Source organism: Erinaceus europaeus, chromosome 20, assembly GCF_950295315.1.
Source record: "Erinaceus europaeus chromosome 20, mEriEur2.1, whole genome shotgun sequence".
Lineage (NCBI taxonomy): Eukaryota > Metazoa > Chordata > Mammalia > Eulipotyphla > Erinaceidae > Erinaceus > Erinaceus europaeus.
Genome location: NC_080181.1, coordinates 55760923 through 55782139, shown reverse-complemented (window position 1 = coordinate 55782139; position 21217 = coordinate 55760923). Strand labels below are relative to the sequence as shown.

General features: G+C 46.6%; 2 protein-coding genes and 1 pseudogene across 5 annotated transcripts in view; 1 reads left to right on the top strand and 2 right to left on the bottom strand.

Annotated features, from left to right (window-relative positions):
* The window catches only part of WDR93 (WD repeat domain 93), a 32857-nt gene extending 21938 nt beyond the window's left edge, over window positions 1-10919 (bottom strand). Inside the window, exons 1-5 of the mRNA XM_060179611.1 lie at window positions 10576-10919; window positions 6321-6448; window positions 5229-5573; window positions 3638-3830; window positions 391-530 (exon numbers count right to left, since the gene is read on the bottom strand). Coding sequence (XP_060035594.1) covers window positions 391-530; window positions 3638-3830; window positions 5229-5531 — 636 coding nt within the window. The 5' untranslated portion in view covers window positions 5532-5573; window positions 6321-6448; window positions 10576-10919. The remainder of the gene's footprint in view (window positions 1-390; window positions 531-3637; window positions 3831-5228; window positions 5574-6320; window positions 6449-10575) is intronic.
* Window positions 10920-19879, top strand: PEX11A (peroxisomal biogenesis factor 11 alpha). 4 transcript variants are annotated; one of them, XM_007526936.3, is made up of 3 exons: window positions 11027-11204; window positions 15783-15898; window positions 19058-19879. In XM_007526936.3, exons 1-3 carry the CDS (start codon window positions 11149-11151, stop codon window positions 19627-19629), a joined length of 744 nt encoding a protein of 247 aa, XP_007526998.1. In that variant the 5' UTR covers window positions 11027-11148; the 3' UTR covers window positions 19630-19879. The 4 variants fall into 4 exon arrangements, with proteins under 4 accessions (XP_060035409.1, XP_007526998.1, XP_060035410.1 ...); XM_016189703.2 differs by having other exon boundaries at window positions 11180-11319; XM_060179426.1 differs by lacking the exon at window positions 15783-15898 and having other exon boundaries at window positions 10920-11319.
* A 1048-nt stretch (window positions 19880-20927) lies between these two features.
* Window positions 20928-21026, bottom strand: LOC132535041 (U6 spliceosomal RNA; annotated as a pseudogene).
* Between the last annotated feature and the right edge of the window lie 191 nt (window positions 21027-21217).

Here is a 21217-nt window from a genome sequence, read left to right as displayed (position 1 = left end):
CTGGGCTTATTAGGGCCTTCTGCAGGGCGAGTGCATCTTCCTTGGTGTCCTTCCTCCTGAGGAAGCTATATCTGTTGCTCATGTTGAACTACTTGAGAGCTCTCCAGACGCCCCCTGTCGTGATGTCCCATCCCTGCCAGCAGGCACTTCTGCTCCCAGATTGTGGGCTGAGGTGCGTCTGCCTCACCACCTCGCTGCTCAGCCTGGACTGGAGTTCCTTAGTAGCTTTCCTTTCTGTTTCCTCAACAGCGAGGTAAACGCATCCCAGACACACAGCATGTGCCTCTGATGCCGGGGATGTCGGAAATGTCATCCGGGGACATTTCAGAGGAGGCTCTCTGGCCAGGGAGGCCTGTTTCTTTCTACTCTAGCACAGTTGTCATAGCCTCACAAGAAAAGCATGTTAAAACATGATTTGCTATATACTGCTTTTGGCTCAGTTATAGGAAGTGAATAGGAACTTACCACTTCGTTGATGGATTTGATGAAGAAAAGAGCAGTCTTACAAAAATAAAACAGTCGGATGATGCCTGAAGCAAAAGAGTAAGTGAGAATATAAGAAGACAAGAGAGTGGTCTGGGAGGTGGTGCAGTGGATAAAGCGCTTAACTCTCAAGCATGAGGTCTTGAGTTCAATCCCCAGCAGCACATGTGCCAGAGTGATGTCTGGTTCTTTCTCTCCTCCTATCCCTCTCATTAATAAATGAATTATATCTATGGATAATATATATAATATATATATAATATATATATACATACATGGGACTGGAATTTCTCACTTCCCTCTCTGAAATGATCACCACATGCTCATGCATACTTACCTTCCTCCCAGACCCATCGCTGCCCAGGAGAGTCTGGTAGCTAGCTGTCTCCTCCACCTCCACCAGTTCACAGCCTCCCTCTGGGTGCCTGCTGCCCACCCTGCCCTACTCCCTCCTTCTGGTATATATGCTGCCGGGGATTGAACCATACTGCCTTCTTCTAAAGACCTCTTAGAAGCACTGTGGCCACATCAACCCACTATTTGATTTCTAACTGTTGTTTAAAATATGAATATGCAGCCCTGGAGTGAGTCTGTTCATGTGCTGTAGCGCGGAGCTGCCCTAGTGCAGCTTAGATCATCGTTCCCCTAGCTGTGGAACCTGCCCTTCAGTTGCCCATGGTGTTCCCATGCAGTGCAGAGCTGAACCCAGGGCCTCATGCATGGAAGCTGTGCACTCCGCCTGCTGAGCCTCCCTGCCCTGCCCGAGTTAGCACACCATCCACCGCACCTCACGTTGTTAGTGAACTGCTCTCACACATGCACTTCATTTCCCTGCCAAGTTAACAGATGTTCTGCAGACAAGGATCATAGCTCACCCTTCTAGGTGCTTCACCACTCAGCCTCCCCGCCCCCCTCCAAAAACATTCCTCTTCATGGAGGTAATTCTGTTGAATGAAAACATTAGCCTATATGATAATCATTCATTATCAGTTTCCCTTTTCTTCTTCTTTTTTTCCCCTTTTTTTTTTTCCTTTTCTTCTTTTAACCAGAGCACTGCCGTCTCTGGTTTACAATAGTGCCGGGGATTGAACTTGAGAAATCTGGTGCCTCAGACCTGAAATTCTGTTGTGCTCCCAATGGTGCTAGCTCTCCACAATGGCTAACCTCTCCCAAGAGGCCCCCAGACACTCATCACCCATAACCTACACCTTGCAACGGTATACTTATTTATTTATTAATTCCCTTTTGTTGCCCTTGTTTTATTGTTTTTATAGTTATTATTGTTGTTATTGATGTCATCATTGTTGTATAGGACAGAGAGAAATGGAGAGAGGAGGGGAAGACAGAGAGGGGGAGAGAAAGATAGACACCTGAAGACTTGCTTCACCGTCTGTGAAACGACTGCCTTGCAGGTGGGGAGCCAGGGGCTCGAACCAGGATCCTTAATCCAGTCTTTGCATTTTGACCCGCTACACTACTGCCCAAATCCCAGGTGTTTTTTTTCTTTTTAAATAATTTATTTATGAGTAAAATAGGAGAGAAAGAACCAGACATCACTCTGGTACATGTACTGCTGGGGATAGAACTCAGGACCTCATGGTTAACGATCCAATGTTTTATCCACTGTGCCACCTCCCGGGCCACACAAAGGTGTTTTGCCTTTGGCAGAGTAAAATTCTAACTCAGTCCGTTGAACAGGCATGGAATATAAGTTCTGTCTGCAGCCCAGCAGCTGAGTGCCACAGACATGAAGCCAATTGATGTCATGCAGTGTGATGAATGCCACCCTCCCTCTCCTCTCTCTACCCCCCCCACCTTTAAGAATCCCTCCACTGGGGATCTCAAAGCTATGCATTTACTCAAACAGAAGCTCTCAAAAGACACAGAACCCGGGAGTCAAGCGGCAGCGCAGCAGGTTAAGTGCATGTGGCACAAAGTGCAAGGACCAGCATAAGGATCCCGGTTCGAGTCCCCGGCTCCCCACCTGCAGGGGAGTCACTTCACAGGCGGTGCAGCAGGTCTGCAGGTGTCTGTCTTTCTCTCCCCCTCTCTGTCTTCCCTTCCTCTCTCCACTTCTCTCTGTCCTATCCAACAACCCAAGGACGATGACATCAATAACAACAACAATAATAACTACAACAATAAAACAACAAGGGCAACAAAAGGGAATAAATACATAAATAATTTTTTAAAAAGACACTGAACCTTCATTGTCAGGTAAGAGCTGTGGAGAAGTAGGGATGGGGTCACCACCCACCCACCCATCAGCAAAGCAGAAAGGAACCATTTTTCTTCTCTTCTCCCTCACATACCTCCCCATACGCATAGTCCACTATTCCCCAGGTTTTCCCACCCCACTTTCCTTTCATTGTTTTTTTTTTTTTTTACTAATTGCAATTTATAAAAAGATTGCAGAAAATGTTCCCTTCTATCCCTTGCCTCTTTTCTCTAATGTTACATCTTATGTAATAATATTGCAATTTCTCTTTCTGTTTGACTAACCCTTGCCTTGGTAGGGACTTTCAGATTCTCTTGCCTGGAAGAATGCAGACATTCTCCCTGATCTTTTCCTCTTATTATGAAGTTTTCCCCAGATTCCTCTCCTAAAATGCCAGTGTGTCTGGGGTCAGGTTGTGGTACATCTGGTAGAACACACACACATTTCCATGTTGAGGACCCAGGTTCAAGCCATCGGACCTCATCTGCATGGGGAAAGCTTCATGATTGGTGAAACAGGGCTACAGGTGTCTCGTCTCCTCTCTGTCTTTCTCTCTCATCCTGCCTCTCACCTTATATCAAAGAAAGAAAGAAAGAAAAAAGGCTACAAGAAAACAATGGTGGAATCATGCAGGCACCAAGTCCCAAAGATAAACCTGGAGGGGGGGAGAGACAAAACAAAACCAAAAAAAGCCAGTGGGCCAACTGACTTCCTGCAGAGACAACACCTACACTATACTATACTTCCTGGAAGGCCTGGTTCTGTCTCAAGCTGAGGAGAGAAAAGTAGCTTTTTATGTGACCTGGTGTGTGTGTGTGTGTGTGTGTGGGGGGGGTGTCCTCCAAGCCTGGCCGCACCCAACCTGAAAAGGAGATTGCACTGAACAGTCTCTGAATTCCTGTAAATTAAGCTAGACAAGAAAAGGAAGAAAGGTACCTGTTTCATCCACAGGGGCAATAAGTATCTCATTCCCCAGATCCACTGTCTGGATAGATGTGACATCAACCTTAAGTTTCTCCCAGACATAGATCTGTTTAGCGGGGTACAGACTGTAGATGGAGAATCCTTTGGCTCCTCCAACAAACATATAGTTTTGGGCAACAGCAATACAATTTGAAGTCCTATTGAGCTGGGAAAACAAAGCAAAGGAAAAATGGTCTTTTCAGCTCTGTGTATCTACAAGTGACTGGAGCTCATTTTTCAAAGATGGATGTGGGCCCTTCCCAAATATATTATCATCTTCAAAAGCAGAGCTGATGGCAATATCTGGCCATGCATATCATTCTACTTTTAAGGGAAAGGGTCCAGAGAAAACAGAGACATTTGGCCATGTGATGAGTGGGCAAGCGGCCACACTCCTGAACTTCCTTCATCTAGAACACTGGAGAGAGTGGCCACTGAAGACAGTGATTAATACATTCAAAAAGATTTGTAAATAACAACAGCTGGGGGTCAGCTGGGGGCGTGCCTGGTTAAGAGCACACATTATAGTGCACAAGGACCCAGGTTCAAGCCCCTGGTCTCCACCTGAAGGGGGAAGCTTCACAAGTGGTGAAGCAAGGGCTGCAGGTGTCTCTCTGTCTCTTTCTCTCCTTCCCAATTTATCTGTCTCTATCCAATAATAAGTAAATATTTAAATAAAGCAACAACAGCTGAATATAAAAACCACTATGGGGAGTCAGGTGGTAGCGCAGAGGCTTAAGAGCATGTGGCGCAAAGTGCAAGGACCAGCTTAAGGATCCGGTTTGAGCCCCCGGCTCCCCACCTGCAGGGAGTCACTTCACAGGCGAGGAAGCAGGTCTGCAGGTGTCTATCTTTCTCTCTCCCTCTCTGTCTTCCCCTCCTCTCTCCATTTCTGTCCTATCTAACAATGACAACTTCAATAACAACAATAACTACTATAACAATAAAAAAAACCCACAAGGGCAACAAAAGGGAAAATAAATATAATTTAAAAAAAAAACACTATGTAATTTCTAATTAAGCAGAGTACCCACACTCAAGCCAATTACTAGATCCACTATCATCACCCTCAAGATGTCTGCAATCTTTCAAAAACTGCACATTAGTGAATGAAGATGCCGGGGGCTGGGTGGTAACACAGCGGGTTAAGTGCACATGGTGCAAAGTGCAAGGACTGGCATAAGGATCCTGGTTTGAGCCCCCAGCTCCCCATCTGCAAGGAGTTGCTTCACAGGTGGTGTAGCAGGTCTGCCGGTGTCTGTCTTTCTCTCCTCCTCTCTTGTTTTCCCCTCCTCTCTCGATTTCTCTCTGTCCTATCCAACAACAACAGTTACGACAAAAATAACTATAACGACTACAACAAGGGCAACAAAATGGGGAAATGGCCTCCAGAAGCAGTGGATTCATAGTGCAGGCACCGAGCCCCAGCAATAACCCTGGAGGCAAAAAAAAAAAAAAGCTATTAAGAAAGGGATGCTTGGAATGAATTCCTTCCCTGGGTCAGAGGCCTTCGCTTAGTAACAACGAACCAGCCAGGACTCCTGCTCAGCTGCTACGTACCCACCTTGTTTTCTGTAAGTGGAAGGTAGATGGTGAGCTGGATCTGGCTAAGATCAGCCTCCTTCAAGGCATTCCTCCTCTCAATCACTTCCCATGACTGGTCAAACAAAAAGTTCACCAGCTTGTTGATCATATGATAAGGCTGAGGCAGGGAATCTAGCTCCTGGTCTGGGTCCTTGAAGACATAATCCTTTTCATCATCTGTGGACCAGTCCTTGTATGTTGGAGAGAACACATCCAATCTCCCCTTTTGTGTAAAACTGGGCAGCTTCATCTTCTGGGAGTGAGTTCCTCTGGAAGATGACATCGTAGAAGGTGGCACGGAGAACTTCTAGGAGGGTCTGAGAAGCTGACAACAGAAATAAAAGGCCTTTGGGGGTCGGGCGGTGGCACAGTGGGTTAAGCACATGTGGCGCAAAGCGCAGGGACCGGCGTAAGGATCCCGGTTCGAGCCCCTGGCTCCCCATCTGCAGGGGAGTCGCTTCACAGGCGGTGGAGCAGGTCTGCAGGTGTCTATCTTTATCTCCCCCTCTCTGTCTTCCCCTCCTCTCTCCATTTCTCTCTGTCCTATCCAACAACGAACATCAACAATGGCAATAATAATAACCACAACAAGGATACAACAACAAGGGCAATAAAAAGGGGGAAAAGGTGGCCTCCAGGAGCGGTGGATTCATGGTGCAGGCACTGAGCCCAGCAATAACCCTGGAGGAAAAAAAAAAATGGCCTTTGAAGAAAAGGGAAATTATCGGAAGACAGGACACATCTTCTGCATCACAACCTATGGGGACCATTGATTCTAGGCCCTGGCACTTTCCTTTGCTGTCACATGACTAGGATGTGCTCCTCACGTTGGGAGGGATAGACAGACATGTCTCCAGGCCGGCCCAAGGCGACGTGTGCAGTGACGGAAGGAGAGGGAGACAGCATTTTTGTCTTTCCTCACCTCCTGGTAAGAGAGGATTGGTCTTTCTATCCCAAATTTACTCGGTCTCCTACAACTTTTGCCTTCTCCTGTTTCTTCCATCTTTGCAAACAGCTGTGCTCAAGACAGTCCAGTAATGGGCTAGGTAGGACCCTCCCCCAGTGCCCTCACCTTCGGTGAGATGCAGCTCAAACAACTTCAAGCCGTGCTGTTCAATCTGCTCCTTTCTCTCTAGTCACAGTGTTGTCACCCAGAAGTTCCGCAGGGGGTGTCCAGACCCTATGAGCTTTTTCAGGGACCTATGGAAGAGTTTGAAACATGAAAAGAAATAACCCTCACTAAAATGAAATATTTACAGCCTATCAGCTACACTCTGTTTTTCAAGTTTAAGATGACAGGAAAAGAACAAGTGATCTGACTTTGTAGAACTTAGAACCTGTACAAATTATTTTAAAAGGCCTTCATATGTTACAGTTTAAAAGAAGTATTCAGGGCAAGGAAGATGGCATTATGATTATGCAAAAGACTTTAATGAGGGGGACCGGGTGGTAGCAGCGGGTTAAGCACACATGGTGCAAAGCACAAGGACCGGCTTAAGGATCCTGGTTTGAGCTCCCAGCTTCCCACCTGGGGGGCGGGGTTGCTTCACAGGCAGTGAAGCAGGTCTGCAGGTGTCTTTCTCTTCCCCTCTCTGTCTTCCCCTCCTCTTTCCATTTCTCTCTGTCCTATTCAACAACAACGACAGCAACAACAACAGCTATAAACAAGGGCAACAAAAGGGAAAATATAGCCTCCAGGAGCAGTGAATTCATAGTGCAGGCACCAAGCCCCAGCAATAAACCTGGAGACAAAAAAAAAAAAAAAAGACTTTAATGCTTGAGGGGCAGAACTCCCAGTTTCAATTCCCAGCACGACCATTAACCAGTACTAAGCAGTGCTCTGGTGTCTCTCCTTTTATCTGTCTCTTTCATTCAAATAAACAAATAGATGTCTTTCAGCAAGACTTATCTAGAGTCTGCCTGCAGCATATTCTGCCACCCTTTCAGCTGCACCACCTCCCCAGCCAGGAGCACATACTAAGGTGTGTGATGTGCCTGCCCTGTGGGCAGTGTCTGGAGCCAGGGCAGTCTGAGAAAAAGCCTTGCTGGGGAGGGAGCACCTTTATGCCCCTGCTGCTGTGTGACTGCCAGGTGTGAGCTGACTCTGGAGTAAGAGCCCCTGAGAGAACTAGCAAGAACAGGAAGCTGAGCTCACACAGGCCCAAGAGCAATGCTTCCACCAGGCAAAAAGCCCCATCACTCTGAGCAGTGGGGCAGAGTGGTCACAGGACTCCTCCTGTGGGGACAATCAGCCCGAAAAGGAAGAGTATGTTGCTGTGGTCCGTCAAGTCTGGGAAACTAGCATACCAACCAGGGGCTCATGAGGCGGCTCGGTGGTAGTTTGAGCTCTGAAGCATGAGGTCCCAATATCTTTTAAGCTTTTATTAAAAATTAAATTCAAAATTTTAATGAATCTTGGATAGAGACAGAGAGAAATTGAGAGGGAAGGCGAAAATAGAGAGGAGAGTCACCTGCAGCACTGCTTCACCACTTGTGAAACTTCCCACCTGCTGGAGGACGGTGGAGGCTTGAGCCCATGTTCTTGGCACTGTAATGCACTCTACTAGGTGTGCCACCACTCAGCCGAGGTTCTAATTGTACCCCGTGACTTAAGAGGTGGCTAACGAAATTGTTAGTAGAGGTGTGGGTACAACTTGGATATGTCTTGGAGTGTCCAGAAACTATTCACAAGGTCCCCCTAGAGGATGTAAATGGGAACCAGGAATGGAAAAAGATGTGGGGGGGCACTGGGAAAGGGTGGGGGTCCAACTCTCCCCACAGTACCACATTCCACTTGTTTCCATGTATCTCAAGGAGCCCAAGAATTCTGGATGTAAAACTGGACTTGGAGATCATTGTAAAGGTATATTTACCTAGGGAGAATAAATCAATCTCATTAACAAGTGGCAAACTTGATTTCAATCTTTTAAATATATAGACATATTAGGTATCTGTTATATGGGTCTCCTGAAGCCTAATATTAGGATTAGGTCTGCCTAAGAGAATAAAGATAACAAAATTTGGGGGAGGGAGCTGATGGCAGTGGCAGAGTTTAGGACTTGCATGACTGAAGTCCCAAGTTCAAATCCAAGCACTACACATGCCAGAGTGATGCCCTGGTTCTTGCTCATAAGTAAATCTTTAAAAAAAAAAAAAAAAAAAGGAATTAATGGGAGTAGCAACTGACCTGTCAATGCCCACGTTCAGCGGGGAAGCAATTACAGAAGGCAGACCTTCCACCTTCTGTATCCCCACAATGATCTTGGGTCCATGCTCCCAGAGGGATAAAGAATAGGGAAGCTATCAAGGGAGGGGATGGGATATGGAGTTCTGGGGGTGGGAATTGTGTGGAGTTGTACCCCTCTTATCCTATGGTTTTGCCAGTGTTTCCTTTTTATAAATAAAAAAAGTGAATATAAAGTTATCATATGACCCATCAGGTATATATATCCAAGAGAGTTGAAAAGATATGACTATGCAAGTATATTTACATGAAGACTTGTTTACAGCAGTATCATTCACATAGCCAAAGACTGTACACAAGCCAAATGATCATCAGCTGATGAATTGGTGAATACCATTTGGTATAACAATGTAGTACAATATTATTCAGTGGTTAAAGAAAAAAAAAAAGGAATAGAGCACTAATACATGATACAAGGATGATCCTCGAAAACACAGTGTACATGAAAGAAACCAGAACAAAAAGTCACAGTATGATTCCATTGGTATAAAATATCCAAGTCTATAGAGACAGAAAATAGATTAATAGTTCCCAGGAGATGGAGAGAGGTGGGAAAGAGTAATATCTGCTAATGAATAAAGAACTTCTCCTAGGGTGTTGAAAAAGTTCTGACATTGGATTCTGAAATATATACAACTATGTAAATCTACTAAAACCCCATTCAACTATCTATGACTAAAAAAAGTAAATGTTATGGTATATGAGCCACATAGTAATAAAAATAACAAAAGCATTTTGCAAAAAAAAAAGAAAAAAAGGAAAAGAAAAAGGAGGTGGGGGTAGATAGCATAATGGTTATGCAAAGAGACTCCAGAGTCCCAGGTTCAATTCCCTGCACCACCATAAGCCAGAGCTCAGCAGTGGTCTGGTTATTAAAAAAAAAAAGAAAAAAGAAAAAAAAAAAGAAAAATTACAAAAACAGGTGACCTTATGGTATAGTCAAGAGGATTTTTTTTTTTTTTTGCCTCCAGGGTTATGCTGGGGCTAGGTGCCTGCCCTACTATCCACTGCTCCTGGAGGCCATCTCCCCCCGACATTGTTGCTGCTACGGTTGTTTTACCTGCTGCTGCTGCTGTTCCATAGACAGGGAGAAATTGAGGGAGGAGGGCAAGAGGGGTCAAGTGGTGGCACACCTGGTTAAGTGCACAAGTTACAGTGTGCAAGGACCTGCGTTCAAGCCCCTGGTCCCCACCTACAGGGGAAAGCTTTGCAAGTGAAGCAGGGGTACAGGTGTCTCTCTTCCTCTTTATCTCTCCCTCCCCCTCGATTTCTGGCTGTCTCTATCCAATAAATATAATAAAGAATTTCTTTTTCAAAATTTTTAAATATTTATTAATTCCCTTTTCTTGCCCTTGTTGTTTTATGGTTGTAGTTATTATTGTTGTTACTGATGTCATCATTGTTGGATAGGACAGAGAGAAATGGAGAGAGGAGGGGAAGACAGAGAGGGGGACAGAAAGACAGACACCTGCAGACCTGCTTCACCGCCTGTGAAGCGACTCCCCTGCAGGTGGGGGAGCCGGGGGCTCGAACCAGGATCCTCATGCCGATCCTTGCGCTTCGCGCCACCTGTGCTTAACCCGCTGCGCTACCGCCCGACTTCCAAAGAAAGAATCGTTTAAAAAGAGAGGGAAAGATAGACACCTGCACAGTTGCTTCACCGCTTGTGAGGCGAGCCCCCCCCCCCCAGCGCAGGTGCAGAGCTGGGGGCTCGAACCAGGGTCCCTGCCCGTTGCACTATGTGCTTTTAATCTGGTGCGCTACCACCCGGCCCCCTCAAGAGGACATTTTACCAGATGATCTCTCACTTTCTCTCTTTGATAGAGAGACAGAGAGACACTCGCAGCCTGCACAGCTCTGGAAGCTTCTCCCCTACAGGTGGGGGGACCCAGGGCTTGAACCTCGGTCCTCGGGCACTGCGCCGTGTGCGCTCCACCAAGTGTGTCACCGTCTTGCCCCATGGGGCCTGTTGTAAACTGACTTTTGCCCTGGACACTCGCGTGGTGCCTTCAGAGCCTCATTTCGCCTGACCCCTGGCCGCCTTCTGGTGCTCACAAGATTCTGGGGCCCCCTCAGCACCCACCAGGGCAGCCCCCAAGCCGTGGTCCCGTCCTGCACCCGCTGCACGCGTCGGCCTTTGCCCGGGGCACGTGCCCCGCACCAGCCGGCCTCTAACCACGTGCTGCTCCTGCTGCTCCCGGGAAACCGCGGCACGGCACGGCGCGGGGTGATGACGAGGCGGCGCGGCCTGCACAGTGAAGAAGGCTGGGGGGGGGCACTGTGCATCCACAGCCCCAGTCGGGGGGGGGTCCCGGGGGCTCCTGGGTGGCGAAGCCTGCCTTAGTCTGGCGGGTGGACCCCTCAGCGCCCGGTCTCGGAGGCCGTGGTGGCAGAAGGCAGCCCGCGATACCTGAACGCCAAGGCAGGAAGGTCGCTCACCTGAGCCGGCGGCTTGGCGTCGCCTTAGCAACGCCCACTTCCGGGCGCGGCAGGAAGCCCGCGGAGCCTGTGGGGAGATGTCCCGCCCCCCAGGGGGCGTGGCTTCCGAGCCCGGTGGCCGGGGATCCAAGTTCTTCGCTCAGCCCCCCACCCGCCCCGCGCCCCTGGGACCCGCCCGCCGGGCGCCGTGAGCCGCGGTGCCAACCTGTGCGCCGCCATGGACGCCTTCACTCGCCTCACCAACCAGACGCAGGGCCGGGAGCGGCTCTTCAGGTGAGTCGGGCGCCGCGGCCGCACCTGCCGACCGCGGTTAGCGGCCAGGTCCCGGGACTTGGGGCGCCTCCCCGCACCCCCAGGACCCGCTCGCTCCGCTCCACCTGCTGCCCAGGTGCGTGCTCCGGCGACCGTCTCACTTCCCTTCTGCCCATTCACTCGTCTGTCCTTGACCCTGCACAGTTAGTTTTAAAACTTGGTTCATCTTGGGGCAGGGGTAGGTAGCATAATGGTTCTGCAAAGAGACGCTCATGCCTGAGGCTCCGAAGTCCCAGGTTCAGTCCCTCGCACCGCACCAAAAACCAGAGCTGAGCGGTGCTCTGGTGTAAAAAAAAAAAAAATTAATTAACAGTAAATAAATAAGTGGGCCGGGCACTTGGACTCTTAAGCGTGAGGTCTTGAGTTCAATCCCTGGCAGCACATGTACCAGAGTGATGTCTGGTTCTTTCTATCTTTCCCATGAATGAATGAATGAATGAATGAATGAATAAATAGATAAATAAGTAGAGGGAGTTGGCCGGTAGCACAGCGGGTTAAGCGCAGGTGGTGCAAAGCACAAGGACCGGCATAAGGATCCCGGTTCGAGCCCCCGGCTCCCCACCTGCAGGGGAGTCGCTTCACAGGCTGTGAAGCAGGTCTGCAGGTGTCTGTCTTTCTCTCCCCCTCGCTGTCTTCCCCTCCTCTCTCCATTTCTCTCTGCCCTATCCAACAATGACGACATCAATAACTACAACAATAAAACAACAAGAGCAACAAAAGGAAATAAAGAAAAAGAAAAAAAAGTAAATAGAAAACTTGGTTCATCTTGCATGAACCAAGGTCCCAGGTTCAACCCTTCACCACTATCTGCCACAACAGAGAGACCAAAAAACAAAACAAAACAAAACCTGATGAAGCCTTGGAGTACAGTATAATATTAAGAAATGAATGACAGGGCTCAGACCATTCAGCCAACCCCAGTGCCACCTCTTTTAACCACCAAGCTGTCCAGGCTTTCTCGTTGCTTGGATGCGTTTCTGAATGGTTGTGTTCTTTACAAACTTAGAACTTTGCCTGTAAATTTTATCAAGGCAGTTGGTTAATTTGGGAGGAATCTTATTTAGCATTTTATTTTATTTTTTTTTACCAGAGCAGTGCTCAGTTCTAGTTTATGGTGGTGTGGGGGTACTGAACTTAAGACCTAGAAGCCTCAGGAATGAGAGTCTCTTTACATAACCATTATGCTATCTTCCCCACCCAGGATATTCTTATTGAGCAAGATCTGATATGGTGCAACTTCATTTCTCAATGCTTGTGACCTCTAGACCTCCAGTGAACAAACTGACACTCATAAAATAATCCCATTCCTATATTAGATATGAGCTCACCTGTGACCCTGCAATTCCTCTCCTGGGCATAGATCCTAAGGAACCCAACACACCCAGCCAAAAACACCTGTGTACACATATGTTCTTGGCAGCACAATTTGTAACAGTCAAAACCTGGAAGCAACCCAGGTGTCCAACAACAGATGAGTGGCTGAGCAAGTTGTGGTCTAGATACACAATGAAATACTACTCAGCTATAAAAAATGGTGACTTCACTGTTTTCAGCCCATTTTGGAGGGAGCTTGAAAAATTCATGTTAAGTGAAATAAGTCAGAAACAGAAGGATGGATATGGGATGATCTCACTCTCAGGCAGAAATTGAAAAACAAGATCAGAAGAGAAAACACAAGTAGAACCTGAACTGGAATTGGCGTATTGCACCAAAGTACAAGACTCGGGTGGGTGGGGAGAATACAGGTCCAAAAAGGATGACACAGGACCTAGTGGGGGTTGTATTGTTATATGGAAAGCTGGGAAATGTTATGCATGTACAAACTATTGTATTTACTGTCGAATGTAAAACTGTAATTCCTCAATAAAGAAATTAAAAAAGAAAAGAAATTAACCCACCACCTAAATTCCAGAATCCTTTGTAAGTTTGACTTAAAAGAAACTTTGGATCAGTGTGGGGAGTCAAGGGAAGCCAGCCCCATGATTGTGGCTTCTACTGCCAGCCCCATGAAAGGCTCCCAGGAGAGACAAAAATGCTCTTTGTCGTCCCTTCTTGCCCTCCCCTTAGTGGAGACTCTGCTTAGGAAATGGTTCTGGAAGCTGTCCAGCAATGTCTTGTTGGGGTGCACAGATCAGAAAGTGTCGTGTCACTGAGGGCCACACCACACCCCTGAACTCACTACACAGGGCTTGCGGCAGTAATGCTCACACGTTTGTAGTGTTTCTTATAGAAAATTGGCTGACTTTTTTAAGAGTAGCTGCAAGTTCTTCCTCCACTTCTGTGTTTTCAAGTGCCAGCACAATCAGGAGACTGTTGGAAGCCTGTTGGAAGTCTGACAGAAGTTGTTCTCTGTGTGACAATGGTTAGCTTCCTGTCTCTCTTTAGTCTTTTTTATTTAGTTGATAAGATCCAGAGAGATTAAGAAGGGAAGAGGGGATAGAGGAGAGAGAGAGAGAGAGACGCACACACAACCAGAAGCCAGTTTGACATGGTAAGAGGTGTCAGACTGATGAAAAGTGTGCAGCCTGATTTAAAATCAAACCCGAGTGGGAGGGTAGGTAGCATCATGGTTATGCAAAGAGACTCATGCCTAAGGCTCCAAAGTCACAGGTTCAATCCCTTGCACTACCATAAGCCAGAACTGAACAGTGCTCTGTTAAAATAATAATAGTAATAATAATAATAATTTTAAAAGGTTCAGGAGGTGGTGCAGTGGATAAAGCATTGGACTCTCAAGCATGAGGTTCGAATTTGATCCCTGGCAGCACATGTACCAGAGTGATGTCTGGTTCTTTCTGTCTCTATCTCCTTCTATCCCTCTCATAAATAAATAAACAAATAAAAAGAGAGACAACTACAGTAGTGCTTCACTGCTCCTGAAGCTTCCTCCCTGCAGATGGGAACCAGGAGCTTGAACCCAGGTCATTGAGTGTTGTAACATGTGTGCTCAACTAGGTGTACCACCACCCAGCCCCATGGTTAACTCGTTCTTTACAACCCTCCTACCTGGTACTCTAAACTGAACCAGACAGTTAATAGGTCCCTAAGAGGCCAGAGCTGAGAGACTTAAAGCCATACAGCTGACGCCAGGGCCACCTCTAACTACTGAGCCATACTGCTTGTCTAGTTAATGTGATAGGTACTCGAAGCAGTTGTGTGGTGTATGTAGGGTTCATGCAAACATGCTGACAATCCCAGTGCACTCCAAAAGTTCTTTGAAGGTGCATCAAGGAGACTGGTCAGTAAACACTTTGCTTGGGATATGTTTATTCAGGAAGATCTGAGCTCATCAGTCTTCACTTCTCAGTGGTCTTTAGAAACTCTCATGAACAAACTGGCACTCTTTTTTTTAATTTTCCCTTTTGTTGCCCTTTTTTATTGTGGTTGTAGTTATTGTTGTTATTGATGTCATCATTGTTAGATAGGACATAGAGAAATGGAGAGAGGAGGGGAAGACAGAGAGGAGGAGAGAAAGACAGACAGCTGCAGACCTGCTTCACTGCCTGTGAAGTGATTCCCCTGCAGGTGGGGAGTCGGGGGCTTGAACCGGGATCCTTATGCTGATCCTTGCTCGCACCACCTGCGCTTAACCTGCTGTGCTACCGCCCGACTCTCAAGCTGTCACTCTTAAAGTAATTCTATTCCTACCGTTAGATCATATCTGATAATGGGAGCTTCAGTGGCATGCCCAGCTTGAGCCTGTTAGCTAGGGGATGCTGGGGGGGGGGGGGTTTGTTCATGACCTCTCTAGTCTCTTCTGACTTCATCCTAAACAAGTTTACCATTTTGGAAAAATGCCTCATTTTATTTAAAATAATATAGCATAAAAGGATTCAAATGCAGCTATAGGACAGTAGGAAACATGTGTCTGCTCTCACCAACTCATTAGCTAGGCCGCCAAAGGTTTAGATGATTATGTGACAAAACTTCTTAACTACATTTCTGTTACAAGGTGTTGTGAATTTCAAGTGTGATTAAATAGAAATTTATCTGTACTTTATATAAAATACTAATTCCTTTTGAACGACATGTGAAACAAATTACTTATTTGCATATTGGTATGTACTTGGTCCTTTAAAAAAAAAATTCACTGGTGGTGCTCAGACTGGGACATTTCATTTGGTTCTGGTTTGATTTCTATGTCCAAACTTTAAAATAGAGAAGTTCATTTTAGAAATCTGAAAACTGGTTCCACACTGGAGAAAATATAGATGATGGGTCTTTGCAAAGTGAGCAGAAGGAGAATGTGTCTGCAGTTTACTGCTTTGCCTCATCCATTTCTCTCTGCCAGCAAAGGGCTTTTGAGGGGCTGTCCTCTGCGCCAGTGCGGAGTTCTCTCTCACCACCTTTGTGTTGCATTTCTATCACACGCTCTACCCTTTGGCCCTGTGGGGTGACTTGCAGAATCTCGCTCTTGTAAGAGCTGCTACATGAGAAACCGTCATGGAAACTTTCCCTCGGGCAAGACACGTTTCTCCTACCCTCCTTGAATCCAATTTTATTTGGTTCATAAATCACTCTCATCTTTTTCCATTTCAGAGCCACTCAGTACACATGCATGTTGCTTAGATATTTGTTAGAGCCTAAAGCTGGCAAAGAGAAGGTGGTACTGAAGCTCAAGAATCTGGAGTCCAGTGTGAGCACTGGCCGTAAATGTAAGTACCCTGTCTCCTGAGGGACAGCGGCTCGTGACTGCGTCTTCAGATCATGTGGTTCACACAGCGCTTTCAAGGGCATTCACTCTGGTAGATACACGCTTATTGGGCGGGGGTAGATAGCATAATGGTTATGCAAAGAGACTCTCATGTCTGAGGCTCAAGTCCCAGGTTCAATCCCTGCACCCCCATAAATCAGAGATGAGCAGTTCCCTAGTAAAAAAAAAAAAAAGGAAAGGAAACATGCTTATTGATGAGGTTAGTCATGGAACAAACTGAAAAGGCAGAATGCTTTGCTACTTACACCCTTGTTTGTTTATACTGGGTGCTGCACAGTTTTCATACCCAGTGGAGCATAAAAGCTGCCAGTTCACTGTGAGGTCTTAGAATTACATCTTGTTTTGGCAATCCTGGTATGAGCTTTGGCTCCCAGGAATGCTTTGTGTACCCTAGGAGAAGATAGAGCTAGAACACCTGCCTTTTCTTCTTGAGGGATTGCTCAAGCAAAGAGGGGAGCATGTTTTCCTAGGCCATTGATGGGTGATTTCAGATTAAAGACCAAAAAATGTGGTCAGTATTCTGTACTCATTTAATTTGTCTTAATGTTAAGCCTTGTAAGTAAATCCCATACTTCCAATAGCAGTCACATGCCAGTCTTCACTGTTGTAATTCTACTACAGTAGATAAACAGATATATTCGAATGGAATGGAATTTGGGGCTGGGGAGATAGCATAATGGTTAAACAGACTCATGCCTGAGGCTCCTATGTCCCAGGTTCAACCCCCACCCCTCCAATAAACCCGAGCTAACCAGTGCTCTGGGGGAAAATGCAGTGTAGAAAAGAAAAATGGAATGTAGATCAGGGTTGGTCAACTCCTTTTGTTTAATGCATTTATTTTTAGTTTTTGGAGATGCTGGGCATCAAACCCAGGGCCGCAAACATATGCACTGTGCCACTGAGCTCCGTCCCCATCCCATGTAATGCTGTAAATAATTTTTGAGTATCTGTTTGATATAGGTTTAATCCTGAGGTATTTTGGGAAACTAGATCACATGGTGTAGTTAATGATAGATTTAGTGTTGAATATGTTGGCCAAGGTAGAAGGAAAGAAAGGTGTTTGGAGGAGGTGGAACTTGAAGTGTGTCTAGAGATGGAAGGAAGGGGAGTATTCTGGGAGGGCAGTTTCCTCTAGTGAGGGCTCAGAACTGTCACAAGTTGTCAATCTTTGTGTCGGAGAAGCATTGAGCAAACAAGTTTGACAGAGAAAAGGCTTAAGTTGTCAAGCATAGGTGTGGAAAGTTGGGTGAGTTCTAAATGGTTGGAGGGCCAAGATTAGAAGTTCTTAGGTTCTCAGAATATTGGAATACATGAGTTCTTTCAAGGTCACTAGTTTCTGAAGTCCAGAATGTACCTACACCACAAGGCCACTCAGCAAGTTAGTACCAGAACTGGAGCTCAGGATTATTCATTCAACACACTATTTGATGTTATTTTTGATAAAATAATTCCATATACCCTTCTGAGGTTGTAAGCTTCCTGAAGATAGCTACTACTGAGTATTTACTGACCCGAGGTATCGCCTTTAAGACAAGGAGTTCTGTACAACAAAAATAAAACATAACAAGAGCAGCAAAAGGAAAAATAAATAAATATAAAAAAAAATTTAGAAAAAAAAAAGGACAAGTAGTTCTGCATCATAGTGTTTGGGACTGACTCAGGATCTGTTTAGCCCATCCTTGTTAGTCGAGGCATCCCTGATTCATTGCATCCCACTCTCAGCTATGGACACACTCGTGAAATAGCTGACTCTATTGACTTAATCATCACATATGATCAAGAAATTAGTTGTCCACTCCATTGAATTCTATCATCCTGACTTTTTTTCTTAGCACTAAGGAACCAGAGACGTACCAAAATAATAGTAGTCGCTTTTTATAGAAACAACTTTTTGCCTAGAGAAGAAATAAAATGTAATACTGCAGGGGGTCAGGCGGTAGCACAGTGGGTTAAGCACAAGGCATGGCATGAAGCACAAGGACTGGTGCAAGGATCCTGGTTCGAGCCCCCGGCTCCCCACCTGCAGGGGGGGTCGCATCACAAGTGGTGAAGCAGGTCTGCAGGTGTCTGTCTTTCTCTCCCTGTCTCTGTCTTCTCCTCTCTCCATTTCTCTCTGTCCTATCCAACAACAATGACAACAATAGCAACAAGGCCAACAAAAGGGAAAAATAGCCTCCAGTGAATTATTGTGATGCAGGCACTGAGCCCCAGCGATAACGCTGGAGGCAAAAAAAAAAAAAAAAAAGTAAGACTGTAGACTCTCCAACAGAATGCCATTTGTGAAGTTCATGTTATCACAGTGTGTTGGAACGAAGTGCATCTGGCAATGTTCAGATGTGTGCTTACCTGCTGTAGCAACCTCTATACTGAAAGCATGAGGTTTGCAGGCTGGGAAATAGCTCATCTGGTAGAACTCAGCACTTCTGTGCCGAGGTTCCCAGTGTGATCCCTAGTGTTGTATCCGAGTGGGGCTCTGTTTCTCTTTCTTCCCCCAACCCAACGTGTGGGATTTGCCTACAAGGTTTGTCACTAAAGTGAATTAAGTGAGTGCAAAGCACGGATGTGAGTTCCCACTCATGACTGACCTGCCTGGAGTGTGTTAACGTGAAGCTGTTCATCAGGACAGGAGTGATAAATCTAAAGTGTCTTTTGCTTTCCTGCCTTCTAGTGTCGTTCTAGGTGTTCTTTGCCTATGATAATGTCCTTTTCCAGACAAAGGCTGAGCTTCAAATGATAACCACTTGTTTCTTTTTTTTTTTTTAATATTTATTTTTTAAATATTTATTTATTCCCTTTTGTTGCCCTTGTTTTATTGTTGTAGTTATTGCTGTTGTGGTCGTTATTGGATAGGACAGAAAGAAATGGAGAGAGGAGGGGAAGACAGAAGGGGAGAGAAAGACAGACACCTGCAGACCTGCTTCACCGCCTGTGAAGTGACTCCCCTGCAGGTGGGGAGCTGGGGGCTCGAACCGGGATCCTTGTGCTTTGTGCCACCTGCACTTAACCCACTGTGCTACCACCCGATTCCCCATGACAATCACTTGTTAAAGCCTGTCACTTCTGAGTGAAAGCCCTCACCTGCCATGGGTTCTTCTTACAGGGTTCAGGCTAGGCAATGTGGTCCACGCCGTGCAGGCAACTCAGCAGAGTTTTCAGACCACGGACCTGGTGCCCCGCTTCTGCCTCACCTTAGCCAACCTGAACCGTGTGGTCTATTTCATCTGCGACACCGTCCTCTGGGTGAGGAGCGTGGGACTCGCGTCTGGCATCAACAAAGAGAAGTGGCGACTGTGGGCTGCCCGCCACTACTACTACGCCCTGCTGCTGAGCCTGGTCCGGGATCTGTATGAGCTCTCCCTGCAGATGGAACAGGTCACCCAGCACAGGACCCAGAGGGAGAACTCAGCATCTCGGGGTCCTCCTGGGCACTGTGTGGCTGATGAGGAAACAGAATGGCTTCAGTCCTTCCTCCTCCTCTTATTCCGCTCTCTGAAGAGGCATCCTCCCTTGCTCCTGGACACAGTGAAGAACATCTGTGACATCCTGAACCCTCTGGACCAGCTGGGGATCTGTAAGTCCAATGCTGGTATCATTGGGCTTGCGGGGCTTGTGTCCTCTGTAGCTGGCCTCATCACTGTGGTCTGTCCTCAGATGAAGCTCAAGGCCTGCTGAGGTGGCTTCCGGCCAAGGACCAGGGCCCACTTTAGTGGGCCCATTAAGAGGACCTCTTAGTAACAGAGATATTCACCTTGTCCTAGTGTACCCAAGGACTCGCTCACGAGAGCTTCTTGTGACTTGGGTTGTGAGCTTAAATGGGACCAAGAATGGAGACGGGAGGGCAGGAAGATTGGCACCTAGAGATCCTGAGTGCTGCAGCGACTTCTGGATTCAAGTCTTTCGCCTTCACCCAGCTTCCATTAAGCACCTCGGGCACTCCTACAGAGAGAAGATGGGAAGTCCCCGTTAAGAGTAGCAGCGGGGCAGGGGGCTGGGGGCTGGACAGTGGCATACCAGGTTAAGCACACATAGTACGAAGTACAAGGATCCCCACCCACAGGGGTCACTTCACAAGCGATGATGCAGGTTTGCTGGTGTCTATCTTTTTCTATATCTCCCCCTCCCCTCTCAATTTCTCTCTGTCCTAAAATAATAATAATAATACTAAAAAATGGCCATAGGAGCAATGAATTCATAGTGTAGGCACCGAGCCCCAGTGATAACCCTAGAGGCAAATAAAAAAGAAAAAGAGTAACATTGGGCACCAGCATGCTATCACCAGTGGGCTGTGGGCCTCACTGCTTGTAAGACGGCAGTACGTCTGCCACACAACCCTCACACCCTATTCTCTGGTCAGTTCCCCCCCCAGCCCACCCCACGAACGCCTGTGGCAGCATGGAGACTGGGCTACATGCAGCCTCTTCACTTGCTGGCCCTGCCACAGTCCTGTCCACAAGTGGAGTCTGATGCCCCAAGCGCCATAGTGGTGCAAATCTTGTCTTCAGCTAGTGCAGTGAATAAGCAAAAATCAGAAGCAGATGGAGGAACTTGAGGTGAAAAGCAATCTAAAATCAGGAGTTGGGCGGTAGCGCAGCGGGTTAAGCGCACATGGCGCAAACCGCAAGGATCCGCCTAAGGATCCTGGTTTGAGCCCCTGGCTCCCCACCTGCAGAAGAGTCACTTCACAAGTGGTGAAGCAGGTCTGCACGTGTCTTATCTTTCTCTCCCCCTCTGTCTTTCCCCTCCTCTCTCCATTTCTTTCTGTCCTATCCAACAACTACAACAATAAAACAAAAAAGGCAACAAAAGGGAATAAGTAAATATTAAAAAAAAAAAAAAAAAGAATCTAAAAGCTCACAGATGAGGAAACAGACCAGAGCCTCATTCCTTCCTATGACTCCCAGTCAGGCTAGAGACTGAGTGGGAATGTCAGATTCCTGCTTTGTTCTGTTTTTCGAGCAAAAACCATTATTAAATATATGGGATGCTTCATGGATTTGTGTGTCTTCCTTGCACAAGCCCATGCTGATCTCTTGTTCCAACTTTAGTATGTGTGCTGCCACAGTGAGCATATTCCAATATATTTTTAACCTCTGCTCCTCCTCTCTCCAAGTGTGGAACCTTTGTTGATTAGTGGTTTAATTTCTGTTGTGCAAAAATTAAAACCATGCCTATATTTATCAACCAGCTTATGTTATTTGTAGCTGTGTAACATTTTGGAAAAGGCTGTGTTGACGTCTGCCAAGGTGAATGTTGTTAAGAA

What these genes read in the sequence shown, in the direction of transcription:
- PEX11A (XM_007526936.3), top strand. Translation starts at nt 11,149, where the DNA reads ATGGACGCCTTCACTCGCCTCACCAACCAGACGCAGGGCCGGGAGCGG. An exon ending in GGCCGGGAGCGGCTCTTCAG is followed by an intron (nt 11,205 to 15,782) that starts GTGAGTCGGGCG and finishes TTTCCATTTCAG; the next exon opens with AGCCACTCAGTACACATGCA. An exon ending in TGTGAGCACTGGCCGTAAAT is followed by an intron (nt 15,899 to 19,057) that starts GTAAGTACCCTG and finishes TTCTTCTTACAG; the next exon opens with GGTTCAGGCTAGGCAATGTG.